Source organism: Sinocyclocheilus anshuiensis, unplaced genomic scaffold (assembly GCF_001515605.1).
Source record: "Sinocyclocheilus anshuiensis isolate Anshui unplaced genomic scaffold, SAMN03320099.WGS_v1.1 scaffold102, whole genome shotgun sequence".
Lineage (NCBI taxonomy): Eukaryota > Metazoa > Chordata > Actinopteri > Cypriniformes > Cyprinidae > Sinocyclocheilus > Sinocyclocheilus anshuiensis.
The window spans coordinates 163,561-182,959 of NW_015542330.1; the positions used below are offsets into that span (position 1 = coordinate 163,561).

The following is a 19,399-nucleotide window of genomic DNA, read 5'->3' on the forward strand; positions in this document are numbered from 1 at the left end:
TTTTATTTTCCATTATGTAAGCAGTCCAGTCCAATCAAATCCTAATAAATAAAGCAGGTCTTGCTCCACATTTTTTATCCGAATATCCCGTTGCACTAAGAATTATTTCAGAAAGATTATGTAAGCAAAACGGGTTGTAAATGCCATTTCATGTTGAGTTTATGGCAACTCTCATTAACATGCCAAGGATAGCTAGGGTGGTTGTCAAGATTTTATGTGAACTAAAATTTCAGTCTGTTCCTTGCATAAATCTATCATACGGCTCCAGAAGATTTTAAATATAGCACATAGACTCATATGCACCACATTTTTTATATGCTTTTTTGCATCTTTCTCAAGCTTTAACGTTGCATTGCATAGAAAAAATGGCCAGTAGATTATTCAGCTTCAGAATATCTCATTTTGTGTTTTTTGGCAGAAATAGTCCTACAGGTTTAAAAGCAACATGACAGTGTTTTCATTTTTGGATGAACTGATCCTTGAAGAGAGTCCAGCCTTTCTTTACTATCTCCAAATCTTGAGTTAGTGTAGGTATTAAACCTGAGGCAGGTTGTTCACTCTCGGCGAGTGACAGAACAGGTCTGTTTCTTCTCCTGCTTGCGCTCGGAGTCGCAGAACAAGGCCCTGGGTTTGAAGAAAACAGCATCTGTTATTTACTGATACAGACACACTCGTCTCCCGGCAGACTCTGCGTTTAGGGAATACAGAAGCAGCCAAGCAGCGGTGCAACTCATTTCATTCCTCCGCCAGCTTCTGACTCACTCAATCATTCGGACGGAGTGCCTCGGGTCTCCCTTTAGCAACTTTAAATGCGAATCTGCTTGGATTACTGCTTGTAACTAACATTTTATATATTGCAGTTATTAACAGTTAGTGCCTGGGGGACACACTTGTTTGGTTTGGATTTGTGGTGTTTTCGGTGTAAATTAATCCAATTTGTGTGCTTTTAATGGAGGCTTTCATAATTTATCTTTTGCACTTGTAATATCTATCATTTATGACCACTCAGGTTAGCCTTTATCTAGTCTTTAAGTGCTGTGTGAGAACTGTGACCACACGATGGCGCTGTTACCAAAGAGATGAAATGTTTTCCACTGCAAACTGATATGATTGTGTTTAAGATAGGCTGCATGAACTGCACAGAGAATGTTTGTTCTGCCCGAATCTGGGTCTGTTTCTGGATTTGAAGCTAAATATGTTTTTTGGTTGACTATGGAGATTTGAGGATTATTGAAATTGATTTAACAGGGTTTTTGTTTTCAGCAGTGAAGTTGGCCTAAGGTTTTTTGAGATAAAAGACTTGTTTTTGATTATTGAAAAAAAAAAAGATTATTGAATTAGCTTTTTTTTCAGTAACTGAAAAAGTTAAATATTCTTGAACATATAACCAAAAAGTATTACCCCGAAATACTTCATTTATGTACATACACACACACACACACAGGAATACACACCCATTTATAAATAATGTAATATAATTATAAATAAACTAATAAATAAAAAAGATTTGTGATGCTGCACAAAAACAAACATGTATTAAAATAAAAAACAAATAAATATATAAAAATGTATTATATTTGTATAATATAAATAATGTAATTATAAATAAATAAGATTTATATATATATATATACTGTATATGAAATATATATATTAAAAAAGAAGTTGTGTGTGTACGTATAAATGCTTACTCACATTGTATAATATGAATACATATGAATGTATGTATAAATTAAAAAATTTTTAGTTAATTATATATAATTATAATTAATTAATTTTAGATATATACACATACACATATATTTGTTTTAATAGCATTTTTAGAAAATAGCTCTAAAAAGGCCTTTTCAAAGCAATTTTAGATTGGCAAAGGAAGGAAATGCAAAATGTCTGTAGAAAAACTGTTTTTGATAAGTTTACCAAAATTGTGAAAGATGTGCAAGATGTTTCACAACTTCAGGTTCACTTGTGAAATATGAGTATAGAGATGAGGATTGTGAAGGAGTGGATTCATCACGCTGTGTTGTTTATTTTTTTCTCTCCAGCATTTGGCATAAGGTTGTTTGCTGGTCTTAGCTAGTTTAATCAGGTCTCCCAAGCTGTTGATTTTCACCTTTTATGTGAACCTTCGAAACAGACCAGTTGGACCAGTGGCCATCTAAAACCAACAAAACCACATTATTCTGATTTAAGATGTGTTTTTCAGCCCTTGAATACATTTTAAGCTGAAAAATCAAATCTGAACAACATAAAAGCTTCTTCCTATCTGTTTAAAGTTGCAGATAAATCCCCTCTGTAGGCCACAAACTGCAAAGCTGCAGAAATCGATAGTTGCCACAAAATGATTTTTTCCCTTTAGCTCATTGTAAATAGAGATAAATCAGCTGCGATCCCTGCAGAGCAGTTTCAGGACCACTTATACCCAGCTTAAACAGAAGCATCTTCATGAGGACGGGTCGTCCTTGTCTGTATCCGCTCGATCGGGTTCATTCTGATACACTCTTCACTAGTCTGAGCACAGCCTCCTGTAAAGCTCAAACACGTCTGGGGATGTGCTTTTATAATTTCATTGACACCCCACCGCAGATACTTGACATGATTTAGTGATGTGCAGCCGTACGGCAGACCAACCGCCTGTTGAAATGTGAACGCTGCTCCCATCAAACCGCTCATATCTCTCACATGTGCACTGGGTTGATGCACTCAATAAAACTGCTATGATGAATTCAATAAAAGTCTTGAAATATGGATCATGGGCTAATAAAAAAAGGAAGGATTTAATTTCAGGACTTCTAGATGTTATCTGGACGGCATTAGTCTCATAGAAATTAGCTCTAAAGGCCCGATGTTTTTTTTTCTCCTAAAACACTAAACCACAATCATATTTTATGTTCATATATATAATTAAAATGTAATTCTTTTTTTTTTTTTATGTTGCAGCTTTATGTTGCTCAGCAAACTAACTAAAACATTACAAAAACATTTTGTTACTTGAAATATATATAATTAAAATGTAATTAATTTGTTTTAATGTTGCAGCTTTGTTGCTCAGCAAACTAACTAAAACATTACAAAAATATTTTGTTACTTGCAATAAAATAAAGTTTTACTGAAATAAAATATTTATATATTAATAAAATATTTCATCTATTTGCCAAGGCAACATTCCTCATTTTAATTTAGTTTCTTTCTTTCTTTTTTCTTTTCTTTTGTTTGGTTTTCTTTAGTTGTACTTGATGTACTAAAATAACTAAAGCATAAATAAAAATTAATAAAAAGTTAACTAAACTTAAAATGAAAACAGAAAATAAAAAAAATCTGCTTCAAAATATTAATATTAAAAACTATAATGATAGTAAAATAACACACACACACACACACACACACATATATATATATATATATATATATATGACACATTAAATAGGCCTTTTTTGGTGAATGTATTATAAAATAATTTATATAAAGAACTTAGGAAAGTACTTATGAAATGCCAAAATGAATAAACATGCAGAAAAAAATGCTGGGTATTTCCTAAAGTGGTTATTTTATATAAGCAAGTGCTTAAATGTTACATCTTATCTAAAGTATTTGCATATGGTATTTCTTTCCATATCATTATTGCTCATATAGCTACACTATTTCTCTATCGCCACCTTTGGGTTAAAATGTCTCTTTAGCTGCCTTTTTAAACTATTTTTAATCATCTTTAATCTTCTACATTTTTTGTACACAGAAATATTCAGTATTGAATTCTAAGAAATATTTTTGTTGTCATATATTTTTGCACCAGAAAAAAATGACTTTTCCTTAAAAGGAGCTTAATCTATATTAGTATCCCCCTTTCAAACATTCATATTCACAGCTGCATACATACATAAAAATAGCCATTTGCTCTAGAGACGCAGCCATAGTGCTTATTGCTCCACTCGAGCTCATTAAAATTCTGTTTTCAAATTAGCGCTTAAGCACATGTATTTTATTGAATGAAACCTCGTATAAAGTTCACACAGTGCCGCTTTAATGGAATTATGCATTACAGAACCAGCAGACGTCCTTCGGGACATTACCAGGATGTTCCCTGAGAAAAGGTACTAATTTGAAAGCAGATGAAGATTGTAATTCACAGATGTTCTGTTAAGGCTGGTCATGTGGCTTTTATTCCCTGATAATTCAAGTTTGGAGTGCTGAGGTTTATTACCAAACGGCTGTAAATCCTACACGTTTAGTACAGATTGTAAGGGTGTCAATTTTGCACTTGGCGTTAGAGCATTGATTTGTTAAATAATCAAAACAGAAGAGATTTGAATCATTTGTCACTTACTGATCCACTTCAGCAGTATTTCAGCAATAACTGCCCTGCTTTCATAAACGGCCACGATCAGCTCCAATAGAAGTTGACAGCGGGACAGGTAGAAACCGTCCCAGTCTGATGGCTCAACCATCTTCATATGTCTTTCAATTACCCTCACTATTTTATCTGACTGGTGGTGTAGTTTAGTGGTTAAAGATCTGGCTTTTAAGCCTTATTTGGAGTGATTTATGAATCTATTATCATTGTACCATGAAGCAAGGCTCTTAACCCTGAGCTGTCGAAGAGGGAATCGTCCTTGTACACTCATAGCCAAAAATATTGGCATTTTTCTCAAGTAATTCATCCACACATGTGTTTCCTTGATGGAGTGAACCAAAACCCCACAGATCAGTGTTATCGACACTTTTGATTTAATGTTCTGTTGCTCTGCTATGAAACATTTCCCACAGACACCAGAGACATTCCTACATCTCTCTTCCAACAGTTTCTTCATTTTTATTCAGCAAAATGCTCCAGATTTCAAGGCTGTCATCTATCGACCGCTGTTTTCAGGTCTCTTCATTAGGATTCGATTGGATAGAGATCTGGATTCATTGCGTGCCACTTCAGAAAAGGCCAATGATTTGTTTTGAACCATCCCAAGATGCTTGTTTTAAATTCAGAGTTTAGCAGCTGGAGGATTTATTTACAGCATGATCAGGCCCAGATGCTATGTGAGGAGGACCTTTTCTGTGTTGATTTTGGGGGGAAATATGGAAAACTGTATGGCAAATATGCGAAATGAATCAATGTTTCAATCATAGCTGAGAGTTCTTATTTATTGGTAGGTGAAATCATGATCAGATTTGTCTGAATGTTTGTTACAAGTCAAAGGATGTGTACAAGTTTTGAATAGGAGACTGTCCAATTCAGCAGATATGGAAAATCATGGAGAATATTTGCAACAATTTTGATTTATTCCAACGTCTAAAAAAAAATGCAAGAGGTGACATTATTTTGGCCATGATTTTTAGTCAAAATAAATGTAAAAGAGCTTCTGTTAACCAAACTGTAATGGAAAGTTGCTGACCACTTCGACTTGTGATTTATTCATGTAAGCTTTAATTTGATAAGTTGTTTTCGGGGAAATGGCATCAGGTGAGAAAGTTTGAGAACTGATCATTTCAGTTGGGAGGAATTTTGGCAGTCAGAATTTTGCACTCTTCAGTTGATCAAAATTAAATGACCAAAAGTTTTCCATCTGAATATTATTTTAGAAATTGAGCAGAAACATCGCACCAGAAAACTGAATGATTTTTGAAGCTCTTGCAGTTTTGCCTGTGAAAGACAAATGAATCCATGAGGTTTAATGATCCTAGACGGAGGAATAACTGGGAGAAAATTAGTCGCCGCTGAGAGACCCGGCTCTCATCTATATTTATATCAGCGTGCAGTGAAACATGTTACCTGAGCAAGAAATACAGATAGTTCTTCATTCCTGAGAAGTCTGGTAAATAAACACAAGAATGGAATATTATGGAATAATGATTCTGTCTTTGACTGAGATATACAGCTACTAAGCAGCTGCAAATTTTTTTGATTAGAAGATTAATTTAATCTCTTTTCAGCTCTAATGAGCTCAAGAACCAGTTTCATTTCTGTCAACGTAAATGAGCTAGACAGACTTTGTAATTAGTTCATTTTAGGATGAAATAATCACGGCGAAAATTGCGAGGTCAGATTTTTGAAAGACACTTATGTTTGTGGCAAGCAAGCAAACTATATTATATATCCACAAGTAAGACTATGTATTTGCCATTATGCCTATGAAATAATCTGTATTTATTACTTCTGGATGGACATAAATTCTAGTCATGACGTTTATGGGTGTTTTGTGCAATTTTCTTGCAATGCTGTTTTCCACACTAGTTTATTATTGTGGCATTCTCTAAATGGCACATAAATGCCAAACAAACTGTAGTTGGTTGCATTACTGCAGGTCTTAAAAAGGTCTTTACAAGTTCTAATTCATCCTTCCACAAATTAAGGTCTTAAATCAGAGCAGAAAGTATTAAATTGATTAAGTCATGGCATTAAATGTTGCATGCATTGCTAAAAAAGTAATATCTTCCTCAGCATTTATTTTTCTTGTTTTTTTCCGATACAAATATCTAACCATCTTTAAATCAAGATACATTTACTTGAGTTGCAAATGAAGTCTTGTTTTCTGAGGAATTGATCAATATTAAAAATGAAAAAAAAACAAGAACAAATATCTGTAAATGGGGTATGAAAACTTATTTTCCCTTTGAATTCAGTTGTTTTTCCTAAGTCCATTGGTGTGTATTTGTTCTTTTTAACCATAAACTCATTTTGATCAGTCTCAAAAACAACATTTTTGATCAGTTTCACAGAAAACAACCCTTCTCAAGACTTTTGCTTCTCAAGTAAAAATAATTTTGATTTAAGAATATGTAGAAATTAGCAAATTTGTTTTTTTTTGTAAAATGACTTAAAAAGTATAATAGCGATTGGTTGGAAGTTGTGTTTTCAAACTTTGAAGTGTTGCCATTACAACTTATTTTGTGCTTCTACATTTACATATAGAAAATATTGATGCAATTACATTTTTTTTTACTTTGTCTTAAAAAGGTCTTTAAAAAGTCCTAAATGTACCTTTATAAAAGCTGCAGAAACTCTGTTTATGCAGATCATCAAAAAGTCCAGTGGCTGATAACAAAAAAAGAGCATGATGAACTGGGTTGGTTATTCTGGGGCTGCTCAGACGTATTGGCAAGCAAATGAGGGCAGAATGCAATCTTCAGAAACTGATTTGCAGTGATAAATAGTTAGAGAGAGATGATGTTGTGTTCCAGAATGCCCTTGCGTTGTTTTTGAAGACATTCAGCTGTTTACCTGGTGCAATTCTTGATCAGATGAGTATTACTTTGATGGCGTTCAGTCACATTCAGCTGAAGCTGATAATGTCACTGATGCCTGAAATACATTTTTTATAGGTCATATTTATGCTCATTTTCTTTCAGGAAGGCAAGGAAGTTACGGAGCAAAGAAAAATAATAATATGCAAGCATAAACAGAGATTTAACTGGGCTTTTACGGATGACAATATATGAAAATACTCGCCTGGTGTAATTAAATGCAAATGATTGTACATGATAAAGTCTGAGATCACTTGTCAGATTTCCTCCATTATGCCTTTTTCCAATTTAATTTAAATAATATTTTTGCAAATTTTATTTCAACCATAATTTGAGTGAAAAGATTGACATCATTTTTTTTCCAGTCCCAGATATTAAGTGTGATCTCTGGCTTTTTGGCCCCCTACTGTACGTATAGACTTTAATATGTATCATACATCAATATAATAGCAGTTTATGATGTCCCACAGGTGTCCGCACAGGATTTTGTAGAAATAAAAGATCAGCTGCATGTCCATTGTATCAGTTTTGCGTCATGCATAACCAGTAAACAACAGTTCATCTGAGCTCATTTGAGTTGAGTCAATCCATTAAAGCACATAAATATTATACTAATAAAACCGATATATGTCCCATGAGAAGACTGTTGATATTAATGTAAAATAATCAACTGTGAAAGGCCCCCAAAGCATCAACGAAGACAGAAAAAACAAGTGTGATAAATGACATACCCTCCGGGAATCTCTAGTGCGCTCTTAGTTGGTCATATTTCTACTTTAATACAAGAAATATGTAAGCTTCTGGGTTTCCCGATTGAGGAATGCAAGAAGCAGGGACAAATGGATCTATATGCCTGCTGCAAATCCATCGACAGAATAATTTGAGCTGAGAGGGAGGGGCTGGGCGCTCTCACACAAAGGGGAAAGCAGCAAGAATCTGCAGCCAGCCTCACATAGTTGTTCTGTACAAAAAAATGAAGAGAAGAGGTGAAGGATGAGCGAGAAAACTCAATCTGATCTGTTGAAGTGCAAGACAAATCAACCTGAGGATCCTGGAGAAACTGCGCTGTGAATGAGATTGAAATTAGCTGTATTTATCTCAATAAGCTTTGTTGGAACAGCTTGGTAACGTACAGATCTTTTTTGCCTGTTTGTATTTTTCGTTTTGCTTTGCATGAACTGGCAATGATGCAGAATATTCAAGCTTAATGAATTCATTAGGATTTTTTCCATTGCTAATTTGATGAATGTGATCAGATCTTCAGTCACAGGATCACGTTTCTACATTAAGACCAAATGCATGATGCATTTTGAAACTTTGCAGCCTGTGTTCAGAGTTTAACAACACTATGGAGGATTTGTCTGCATCCAATCAGGAGGCAATAAAGAAAGACTCTCTGATGGATGATGCCAAGAGACGCAGCAGCCGGCAAAGACTCAACATGACTTTAACCCACAGCGCTGAGGACGCTACGACCGCATTTGTTCTCAAAACAAAAGTCCACGGGCTGAAACACGCATTCTCGCCATACAAATCTAAAACCCAACGCTTGTTTTGGCTCCTGGCTATTTTTGTCTGCTTGGGGCTCCTCTTCACATGGTCTTGGAATCGAATCCTGTATCTTCTTTCCTACCCGGCCGTGACCAAGATCTACATGGTTTGGTCTCACAACATGACGTTTCCAGCCGTTACGTTCTGCAACCAGAACCTCCTCCGTGTGTCCAGCCTCACCAAAGCTGACCTCTACCACAGCGGCTACTGGATGGACATCATGCACCTGAACCACACGGTCAACCGCCAGAGCGTTTCCATGCTCAAACTCAGTCGACACCGCGAGAGGATGTTGCATCTTCTGGGCTTCTCCAACTACAGCCCGCCTCCTGACTACCAGCTCGACACCACAGAGATGATTGACAGGCTGGGCCACCAATTAGAAGACATGCTGCTGGACTGCAGGTTCCGGGGTGAAAACTGCACTTACAAGAACTTCACCCCTGTATGTAAACAGTGCTTTCACCGTGATCAACAGTTGTCCGCACTTCAGATGCCACATTTGGATTTAACATCCATAAGCCAGTAAAGCAAGTCACAGTTGTAATTAATTAATTAGACTACCTGAATAAATCTAGCTGAGGGGGTTTTGTTGTGTTTCTAAGAATGCCTAGTTAAGTCTTATGGGAATAGCGCAGTGCAAGGTGTTAAAGTGGATTAGAAATAAGAGTGATTCCCATTTTAACAGCTCAGAGTCTATCAGAAGAGTTCGCAAAAACCATTTCCACTGCATTAACGTGTTTTATGTGTGTGTCTGGATGGCTAAATCTTACAAAATCATGTCTAGGTAACCTCAAAATCAAAGGGAAAAAATTTATATTTATTCATGTATTATTCATTTATATAAATAAATAAAAATATCTGTAATTATATTTATATTTTGCATAAACCTAAATATAATAGGCTTTTAAAAATAGTGAAATTCTCTTTACAGTTCCATGTAGTTCCCATTTTTCTCAATGACAGTAGATTATCATTACTATAATACATAATTTAACATGAATAAAATAAAAAGAAATAAATACAGTATAATTAAAACGGCTGTTTTGTATAAATAATATAATGTACATAAATATAAAACATGAAAGTGGCAATGAAAATACAGTATATGATAAAGTTAAATAATATGAATAAAGTAATTTAAATTTTGAATTTCAATGTAAAATATGTAATATGAATTAAATTTGTTTTTTATAATATATATTTTATTTTATTAATTAATTTTTTTTTTTGTATTATAACAAGGAGGGTTTTATTTTTTAATTCTTTTTATTTCTTTATTTATTATTATTATTATTGTTTTTTATGCATAATGAGAATTGAGCTGCTCATGTTCATGACTGGTTTTCACCCAGATTCACCGGTGCATGGTTTCATTAGTAACATTTTAATTTCCAAACATTTATTTGCAAAATTGCTGGCTGCAATTGTCATCAGAATAAACTTTTTTTTTTAATGTTCTCTTTTGTTTTGTAGAGACGTATGGCAGGTTTAGAGGACTGTTCGCAGAAACCCTAAGGCTAAAAATCTCAGTAACATCTATTGGCACAGAAACTGCACTCTGACAAATTTCTGTGTAGAAGACGCATGAATTATTAAAAAGCTCTGGGTGCTTTGCACAGATGTGCTTAAAACCTGCCTCCAGCTAAACTCCTTTGCTCAATATCTTGATCCTCTTTTTCTCCGTTATCAGATGGAAAACCAATCTACCTCTCATAATCCCCAAATCCCTTCCAGTGTTTAAGCATATGAAATTGTACGCATAGCTAAAATCTGATGTGAAATCAACATGACTGCTTTCCATGAATCCGCGCTCACTTGCAGACTACATATGCACAAAGTTCTGAATCATCAGTCTAAATGAGTTCTTGCCTGGTGCGGCGCGAGCTTCCCTTCAGAATGAATGAAGTGAATTACTTGGGAAACAGGGAAGAGAGAGAGGCTTCAACTATTGTTCAGAAACAATGTGCTCATTTGGTGTGTTTTGGTAAACCGTGAACTCGACATGGCAAACACAAATCCTCTGAATGTTTCATTTCTGCTCCAAGCGCTTTCATGTTAATTGAGATTTTGAGATAATCAATCTTAACCTCACATCTCACTCGTCAGATGCTTGATAAGAATGATTGTAGCTGTGAAAGTGTCAGACAGATTCGTTTGCTTATATGTGTACTTTTTTAAAGGTCACATGTACAAGTGCACCACTAGTGGCACTGAATAACTTTTTCAAAAATAACGAGATTTTTACTTTGTCATTTCTGTACAAAACATTGCCAGAGTGCTTTTTGGGAGGTTGTCAGGGTGTTGCTATGCAGTTGCTCGAGTGTTTTGAGTAATAGTATGTTTGTTTGTGGTTGCTAGGGTGTTGCTTTGATGTTGCTAAGGTATTCCGAGTATTTTTTATCCGAGTATAGTTACTAAGGGATCTTGAGTCATTTTAGAATGTGTACAGTTGCTCGGATTTGGTTGTCAGGGTGTTACTATGCAGTTGCTCGAGTGTTTTGAGTAATAGTATGTTTGTTTGTGGTTGCTAGAGTGTTTTAGTGTGCTTATATGCGTTTGCTAGGGTCTTCTGTGAGGTTGTCACTGTCAGGGTGTTGCTATGCAGTAACTAAGGAATTCTAAGCAATGAAAGATATTCTGAGTAGTATAGCGTGTTTATTTGTTGTTGCTAGGGTGTTGCTTTGATGTTGCTAAGGTATTCTGAGTATTTTAGTGGGTTTGTATGCATTTGCTAGGGTGTTCTGCATGGTTGTCAGGGTGTTGCTATGTAGTTGCTAAGAGGTTCTGAGTAGTATAACACATTTGTGTGTGGTAGTCAGGGCTTTGCTATGCAGTTGCTAAAGTATTTTGAGTAGTAGTAGTCTGTTTGTGTGTGGTTGTTAGGGTGTTGCTAAAGTGTTCCGAGTATTTTAGTGTGCTTGTATGCATTTTCTAGGGTGTTCTATGAGGTTGTCACTGTCAGGATATTGCTATGCAGTTACTAAGGAATTCCAAGTAATTTTTAGAACATTTGTAAGTAGTTGCTCAGGTGCTCTGTGAGGTTGTCAGGGTGTTGCTATGCAGTTGCTAGGATATTCTGAGTAGTATAGCATGTTTCTTTGTGGTTGTTAGGGTGTTGTTTTGAAGTTGCTAAAATATATAGTATAGTAATATATAGTATAGTATAGTAATAATATAGTATTTTAGTGGGTTTGTATGCATTTGCTAGAGTGTTCTGCTAGGTTGTCAAGAGTGTTGCTATGTAGTTGCTAAGAGTTTCTGAGTAGTATTAGCATGAATGTTTGTGGTTGTTAGGTTGTTGCTTTGAAGTTGCTAAGGTATTCTGAGTATTTGTGGGTTTGTATGCATTTGCTACAGTGTTCTGTGAGGATGTCAGGGTGTTGCTATGCAGTTGCTAAGATATTCTGAGTAGTATTGCATGTTTTTTTTGTGGTTGCTATGGTGTTGCTAAGGTATTCCGAGTAGTTAAGTGGGTTTGAATGCATTTGCTACAGTGTTCTGTGAGGTTGTCAGGGTGTTGCTATGCAGATGCTAAGATATACTGAGTAGTATAGCATGTTTGTTTGTGGTTGCTAGGATGTTGCTATGAAGCTGCTAAGGTATTCTGAGTAGTTTAGTGTTTGTAAGGGTGTTGCTATGTGGTTGCTACAGTGTTCCGAGTCATTTTTAGAACGTGTTCTCTGTAGCCTAATGTGTTTGACAATTGCTAAGGTATTCTGATTAGTTTGTGTTTACATGTGATTGTTAAGGCCTGTTCACACCAAGAATGATAACTATAAAGATATTAGCGTCCACACCAGCGGACAATATCGTCTGTTTATTCAATTCTGGAGCTTGTTATAGCAGGATGGATTCTGATTGGATGTCAATGTTTGTATCATACATCACCTGGGAAAAATCGGTCTGAAAGTGATTCCAACGATATCGTTTTTCTGTGCCTTTATCATTATAGCTGTGGCGTGGACTGCTATTCTTTTATATTGAGAAAAATTTTTAGAACTTTTTTAGATCGTTATCTTTGTAGATATCGTCCTTGCTGTGAACGGGACTTTAGTCTGTTCTTTCGAATGAAAACTTATGAATGGCTTACTTATGGCGCTTTTCCACTGCACGGTACGGCTCGGTACGGTTCAATGAGGCGACACGGAATGAAAAAGTTTTTCAGGAGTAATAGCGGCGGCGCAACTATAACAACATGTGAATAATTATGAAGGTAGAATGACGTCAAAAAGATTTGCATACGCAGGGTAATATTTGTGGAAGTCCTGCTCACTCTAAAGCGGTACTGAACTGCAGTGGAAGCGCAAACCGAGCCGTGCCGTGTCGTACAGTACTGAGCCGTGCTGAGCCGAGTCGTACCACGCAGTGGAAAAGCGCCATTATAGCAGTGGTTTTCAACTCCAGTCCTCGGGACCCACTGCTCTGCACATTTTGTATGTTTCTCATATCTGACACACTCAGTTCAGTTCATGAATCTCTCTCATAATGAGCTGATGATCCGAATCAGGTGCGTTAAATAAGGGAGATATACAAAATGTGCAGAGCAGTGGGTCCTGATGACTGGAGTTGAGAACCACTGACTTACAGTAATCTGTACATAGAAGAACCTGCTTTAACACTGAATAAATGAATCACATGTTCTTTCAGTACCGTCAGATGTTCTTTATCTTCAGCTGCCCTGTTTGCCATTAATTATCCTGCTTTTATTCATCATTCTCCCGCTGAAACGCCTCAGAAGCCACAGGGATGAAGCAGGCAGAATGTAGCTGTAGTGTTTTGTGTGCTGTCGAGCTTGTTTCCTGAGCAGTGAGCGGGAGACAGTCCTTGTTGAAGCCCCAGAGCCTGAAGATCTCCCACTCATTAGTGTCACAGCGGGGTCAGGAAACCATGACTAGGCTCATCACTGTTGCCGGTGTCTCTCGCTGCATCACTGTCAAAACACTGCCAGGACCAGCAGATTCTAGCCAGCTATTATCTACAAAAGGATGAAGCCTGTTCTGTCAGTTAATTGCTGTCAGTTAATTGGATTTCCTTACAGTGAAAGTGTGTCGAAATCAACCGTAATGTCACCTTTTTTTTTCTTGCTTTGAATGTGTGAGGAATTGTGATCAGCATGTCATCTAATTTGATTAGGGGTCAGAAAGAAGTCTCTTTTATGCTTACACCTGCATGTATTTGGTCATAAATACAGTAAGAATGGCAAAATTTTTTAAATATTAAGTACAATTTAAAATGGCTAAATACAATTTAGTCATGTCACTCGGAGGCCATCTTTGAAACGCCTCTCGGGCATGCAAGTGCAGCTCCTATCTCTGAATGGGGAAACATCAAATTCTCCAAAACTGTTCACTAAGCTTACGATTAAATTTCATATTTGAAATCACCAAAGAAATCTGACAACAACTGTTTCATAAATGTTGTTACTTTTGCTCAAATAGCGTTATAAAAAGCTTATTTTTCAGGCTAGATCAGCCAGTGCGCATGCGCAGTCCTAGAGCACGTCTCAGAGCACTGACTGTTTCTATAGCAACCGGGACTTCTAACGGCAGCTGCAGTGACGCGCTGATTTTACAGATTAGCGATTGGCTCTTTCATTCAGAAGGCGGGGCTTCCTGCGATTGAGGGGCCATATTGAGCATTTTTCCCCATTCAAAACTATACAAGTGACACGTCTTGGGTATTCTAGTCTTTGGTTTACTTTTAAAATAAAATATAATAATAAAAAAATGTGATGATGCTATTATATTTTAAAATAAAAAAATGAGTATTAAATAAAAAGTTATTTTATAGTACACTTAAAAATACAATGCTAATATTTACATTTCATTTTTTTCTTCCTTGCTTTTTTTATATGAATTTTCAAAATTTTTAAACCAAAAATCAACAAGCGTTTATTTTGATGGGTTGCCGGCAAGTAACTAATATGCGCTGTCGGTTTTAGCGCTGCCGAGTGAAGTGCGTCAGTGAATGTCACTGCTTTGCGTTTTGCTATGAAACCGACAGCGCGTAGCCTAGATGTATGCCTTCAGTTCGAATGGAAATCTTATACAGTTAGTAGATCTAAAATGGTGATTGTGTATTAATAGCTATTTTTTATTTTGGTCGTGCATGCGCACCACTGGTTATCAATGTTGAAAACAGTTATGATGCTTCATATTTTTGTGGAAACCATGATAATTTTTTTCCAGATTTCATTTGAAATAGAAATCTGTTTTTAAAGGGATAGTTCACCCCAAAATGAATATTCTGTCATTAATTACTCACCCTCATGTCATTCCAAACCCGTAAGACCTTCGTTCATCTTCAGAACACAACTGAAGATATTTTTGATGAAATCTGAGAGCTTTCTGACCCTCCCACAGACAGCAAAGAAAACAAAAATAACATCATTTATTTAACAATTCTTCTCCCCCGAGTTACATCTTCCGCCATTTTGGAGAGTACCCAAGAACGTAATCAGCGTCGTTTACGCTTAGGGTAAAGCGTGCGTATGCGTTGTGATGCTCTCCATTTTATATTTATTATTTTTATGGTTTGTCCACCCACAGATTTACACAAGATATGGGAAATGTTACACCTTCAACTCTGGTCTGGATGGAAACCCCTTGTTGACGACTTTAAAAGGCGGAACAGGAAATGGGCTGGAAATCATGCTGGATATTCAACAGGATGAGTACTTACCGGTTTGGGGTGACACAGGTGAGCAATATATTAAAAAAGACATCAGTGATGTGTTTCTCATCATTTATTTACTGTTGAAGACCCGTCATTTCATTCATATTACTAAAGTGTTTCTTCAGTGATCGTATCAATTCAAAAGTTTCAGACAGAAAGTTATGTAATATCCAAACCTGGTGTTTTAAATGACGGCTTATGACAACATGCATCATTCTAGGTTTGAAATGCTGCCACATTTTAAATAACATAACTAACTGTACAGGTTCCTCAGCTGAATTATGTTCCAAAAGGTTATGTTTCAAAAAGACAAGATACATCATATCTGAAAGAACTGATATGCAGCATTGCACATTAGCATAATTCACCCATAAGTGGTTGGCCCAAAATGATTTCACTTGTGGTAGAACATTTAGATGTGGAGATAACAAGGTTAGGTCTTTTTCTTGGTCGTTTTTTACCAAGTACACCTGCCCCATTACTGCTGCGTCAGACGCCTCGTTCATTTTCTGTGGCATGCTGCGATTTTTCAACATAATCATGCACAGAAAATAAATACGAAACAGAAGGAGTAACGAATGTCCAAGTGCAATTTAATCAACTGTAGATGACATGCGGTCAGTGTTCAGAATTGATGTACTTCTATGCTAGGGAAGATTTTGTATTTATAATCTATTAATCTTGGTCGTTTTAATGGCTCTAGAAGAGACTTTTTATATCCAGAGGCAGTGACGAAACATGTATTGGCATTCTGGATAAAGTAATTATAAAGTCATTATATTTATGCCTCGAGGCGGTAGACATCAAATCTCCCGCTCTGTAAATAATCTTGTTTAATGTCTCCCTGCAGACGAAACCTCGTACGAGGCGGGCATCAAAGTTCAGATCCACAGCCAGGACGAGCCGCCCTTCATAGATCAGCTGGGATTTGGTGTGGCCCCTGGTTTTCAAACTTTTGTGTCTTGTCAGCAACAACTGGTACCTAATGCTAAACATATCGCATTTATCAGCTGCCTTGCTTACTCTCCATCCACACCATCATCTCTTTAAACCTGGAGAAAACCAGACTTTTTTTGGTGCAGAACTAAGGAAGGTTTTACATACACTATCCTTCACAAGTTCGGGTTTAGAAAGATTGATCATATTTGCACAAAAATATTAAGCACCGTTTTTAATATTTATGATCATAATAAATGTATGCAACCTGTATGTATACAAACTTCTATGTAGTAAAGTGACAGAGATATACTGGACAATGATAATTGCATTTTTTAAATGCTTTATTATGCATTTAAAAATGTATTTACAATTTTTTTTTTATTTAGTTGAATTTGAAACATTTTTATTATTTTATTTTTTAGTTAAACAATATACTTTTGTATTATTTAAATACTTAAACAATTTTTAGATACAAAATATTTATCTTATTTAAACAATGCAAAACACTTTTAAATATGTCTGTTAATTTGTGCATTTAAAAAGTGATTTGTTTCTATTTTTTGTGAATTACAAGGTGCATTTAAAATAATTTATTAATTTACTTATTTGTTACATTTTAAATAAACATGTTTAAATTGAAAAATATAGACATATTGAAAACTCATTTCATTCAACTACATTTTAAACACAAATTAAATAAACAGTTTTAGTTAAGTTTAATTAGATTGTTTGTTTATTTTTAGTTCAATTGTAGTTATTTTAGTCATTTATCTTAGTTAAATACTTATTTAAAAAATTTTAGTTGAAAATATTTATGTATATTATTTAAATTTTAAATATTTCTGTGAATGTTTGCATTTAAAATGTGATTTATTTCTATTTTTATTTGTGAATTGCAAGTTGCATTTAAAATTTGTTTATTCATTTGTTTTATAAAGTTACATTAAAAAAGGTTTAAATAAAAAAATAGACTATTTAAAGCTGTTTCATTTCATCCAACTATGTTTTAAAACAAAATTAAATGTTGAACAATATTCATTCATCTTAAATGCTTATTTAAATATTGTAAAACAAATATTTAAAAGGAAAAAGTTATGTATTTATTTCCATTAAACGTATTCATTTATATTATTTTTTTAGTGCTGCTCCTAGTCCTCCACTGTGTTTCTGTGATTAAGTTGATCACAGCCAGGCAAGCAGTGTTTATTTTTATGCATGGTTGTGTGCACTGAGGTCATGTGACTCCTCATGAGTGTCTAATTCAGTTTCTAGGGAGCACTAATTGGCAGGAGGTCAGGAAAAGCGCTCGTTTACAGGCTTCAGTGGATCAAAGGCAAAAGCAGCTCTCACGGCCAAAATCAATATGTCTTCATTCATCGACCCTTAGCAATAGATCAATTAGCTGAAATAATCAAGTGCTAAAGGCAACTGCACGCTCCTGATCTTGCTTTCAATTTACTGACCTACATTTTCTGCTTCCTCTTCATTTTTTAGCTTCAAAGCACTCTGAATCCATCATAAACTCTCTATTACATGACGCTTTTTGCAGGCGACTTCAAAAAGTGACTTAATTTAATGGGAGGATTATCTTCTCTACTGGTGCCATTAGATATGCAAAATGATATAAAATCCAATTATATTTTATATGATTCTTATTAAAAGGCTCTTAAATTTAATAAGAAGAGCATAATATAATTTTAATGACTTAAGAAATGAGCAGCAATGTTGCTTCCAGTTACTGAGCCACTGCTAAGCCCCACCTTAAAAATGTTACTGGCCAATCCTGCCTTAGCAACTGTTGCCGACCACAATTAGTCAAGCTTTCTAGTGGATCTGCATTTGCATCGTTTTACAGAAATGATCCCAAAATGTGTAAAATAATACATTTTTATATTAAGGCCATTTCAGTGGTTATAATAACTAGAGTGTAAGAGTGTAATCACAAATGAGGATTTTCCCTTGTCAGATGATTTATTCATTTATTGTTTAATTGTTTTATTTATCTATGTTTAAGTTTTAAAAGTGTATTTATTTTTTTACATTTAAAAAAGATTTATGTATTGTATCATTTAATTTAACTACTTTCCAAATGCAAATAAACTGTTTTAAATGTATATTTTTAAGTTGTTTTATTATTTTAAAAGTAAAAATGAAATAGAATTCAATTAAATATATATTTATTTAATTTATGAATTAATAAGTGACTCATTAAAAATGGCACACACATTAACTATATAAATATAATCAAATATAAATGATTTGATTTAGCAACAGTGACCAAGCAAAGGGTCAGTTCATATCTGTGGATTTCTTCAGGTTTCACTGATTTTCCAGCATGTTCTTTCATGCTTTTCTAGACTGTGAACAGTGTGGGTTTCATTGTATTCCGCTGCAGTTTTGATTTGTTCTTGAACAGCTTTATCCTGCCTGTAATGAATGAAACTTTATGTTCTAGCTCCAGTATCTTCCTCCGCCGTGGGGCGACTGCAGATCCGAACCGATGGACTCTGAATACTTCTCCACCTACAGCATCACGGCCTGTCGCATCGACTGTGAGACCCGCTCCCTGCTCGAAAACTGCAACTGCAGAATGGTGCACATGCCAGGTGTGGAGACGACACATTACTGGTCTTCCCATTAACTTTACTGCTTTAGCATTTAAACTGTAATCCACAGTAGAGTGTGTTTTGAATATAGAGCAAAAATACTGCATGGACATTTTATTTCAGTGCTCATATTAACAATTTTTTTTATTTTCTTTGATACATTTTTGAATGTGCAGGTTGTGCAGAACGGTTTTTTTTTTTATTCATAAAAACAGTCCTCATGCTTGCTTATTCACACTTACAGATTTTTGTTATCTGTTATTTTTATCATTTTATTTTATTTTATTTATCTCTTTATTTTATTAAATCTCTCCACACATTTGCTTATTCACACCTACAGTATTTTATTCTCAATTGTAGTTTGGAGTTTTATTTTATTATTTTATTTTATG

General features: G+C 35.1%; 1 protein-coding gene and 1 long non-coding RNA gene across 3 annotated transcripts in view; both read left to right on the plus strand.

Annotated features, from left to right (window-relative positions):
* LOC107690975 (uncharacterized) overlaps window positions 1-3,772 on the plus strand; it is a 19,971-nt gene extending 16,199 nt beyond the window's left edge. Inside the window, exon 3 of the long non-coding RNA XR_001634502.1 lies at window positions 3,761-3,772. This is a non-coding gene — a long non-coding RNA (uncharacterized LOC107690975). The remainder of the gene's footprint in view (window positions 1-3,760) is intronic.
* LOC107690973 (acid-sensing ion channel 1-like) overlaps window positions 1-19,399 on the plus strand; it is an 86,095-nt gene that overhangs the window by 57,571 nt on the left and 9,125 nt on the right. For both annotated transcript variants that reach the window (XM_016489415.1, XM_016489416.1), the window contains exons 2-4: window positions 15,336-15,486; window positions 16,313-16,440; window positions 18,857-19,007. In XM_016489415.1, coding sequence (XP_016344901.1) covers window positions 15,336-15,486; window positions 16,313-16,440; window positions 18,857-19,007 — 430 coding nt within the window. The remainder of the gene's footprint in view (window positions 1-15,335; window positions 15,487-16,312; window positions 16,441-18,856; window positions 19,008-19,399) is intronic.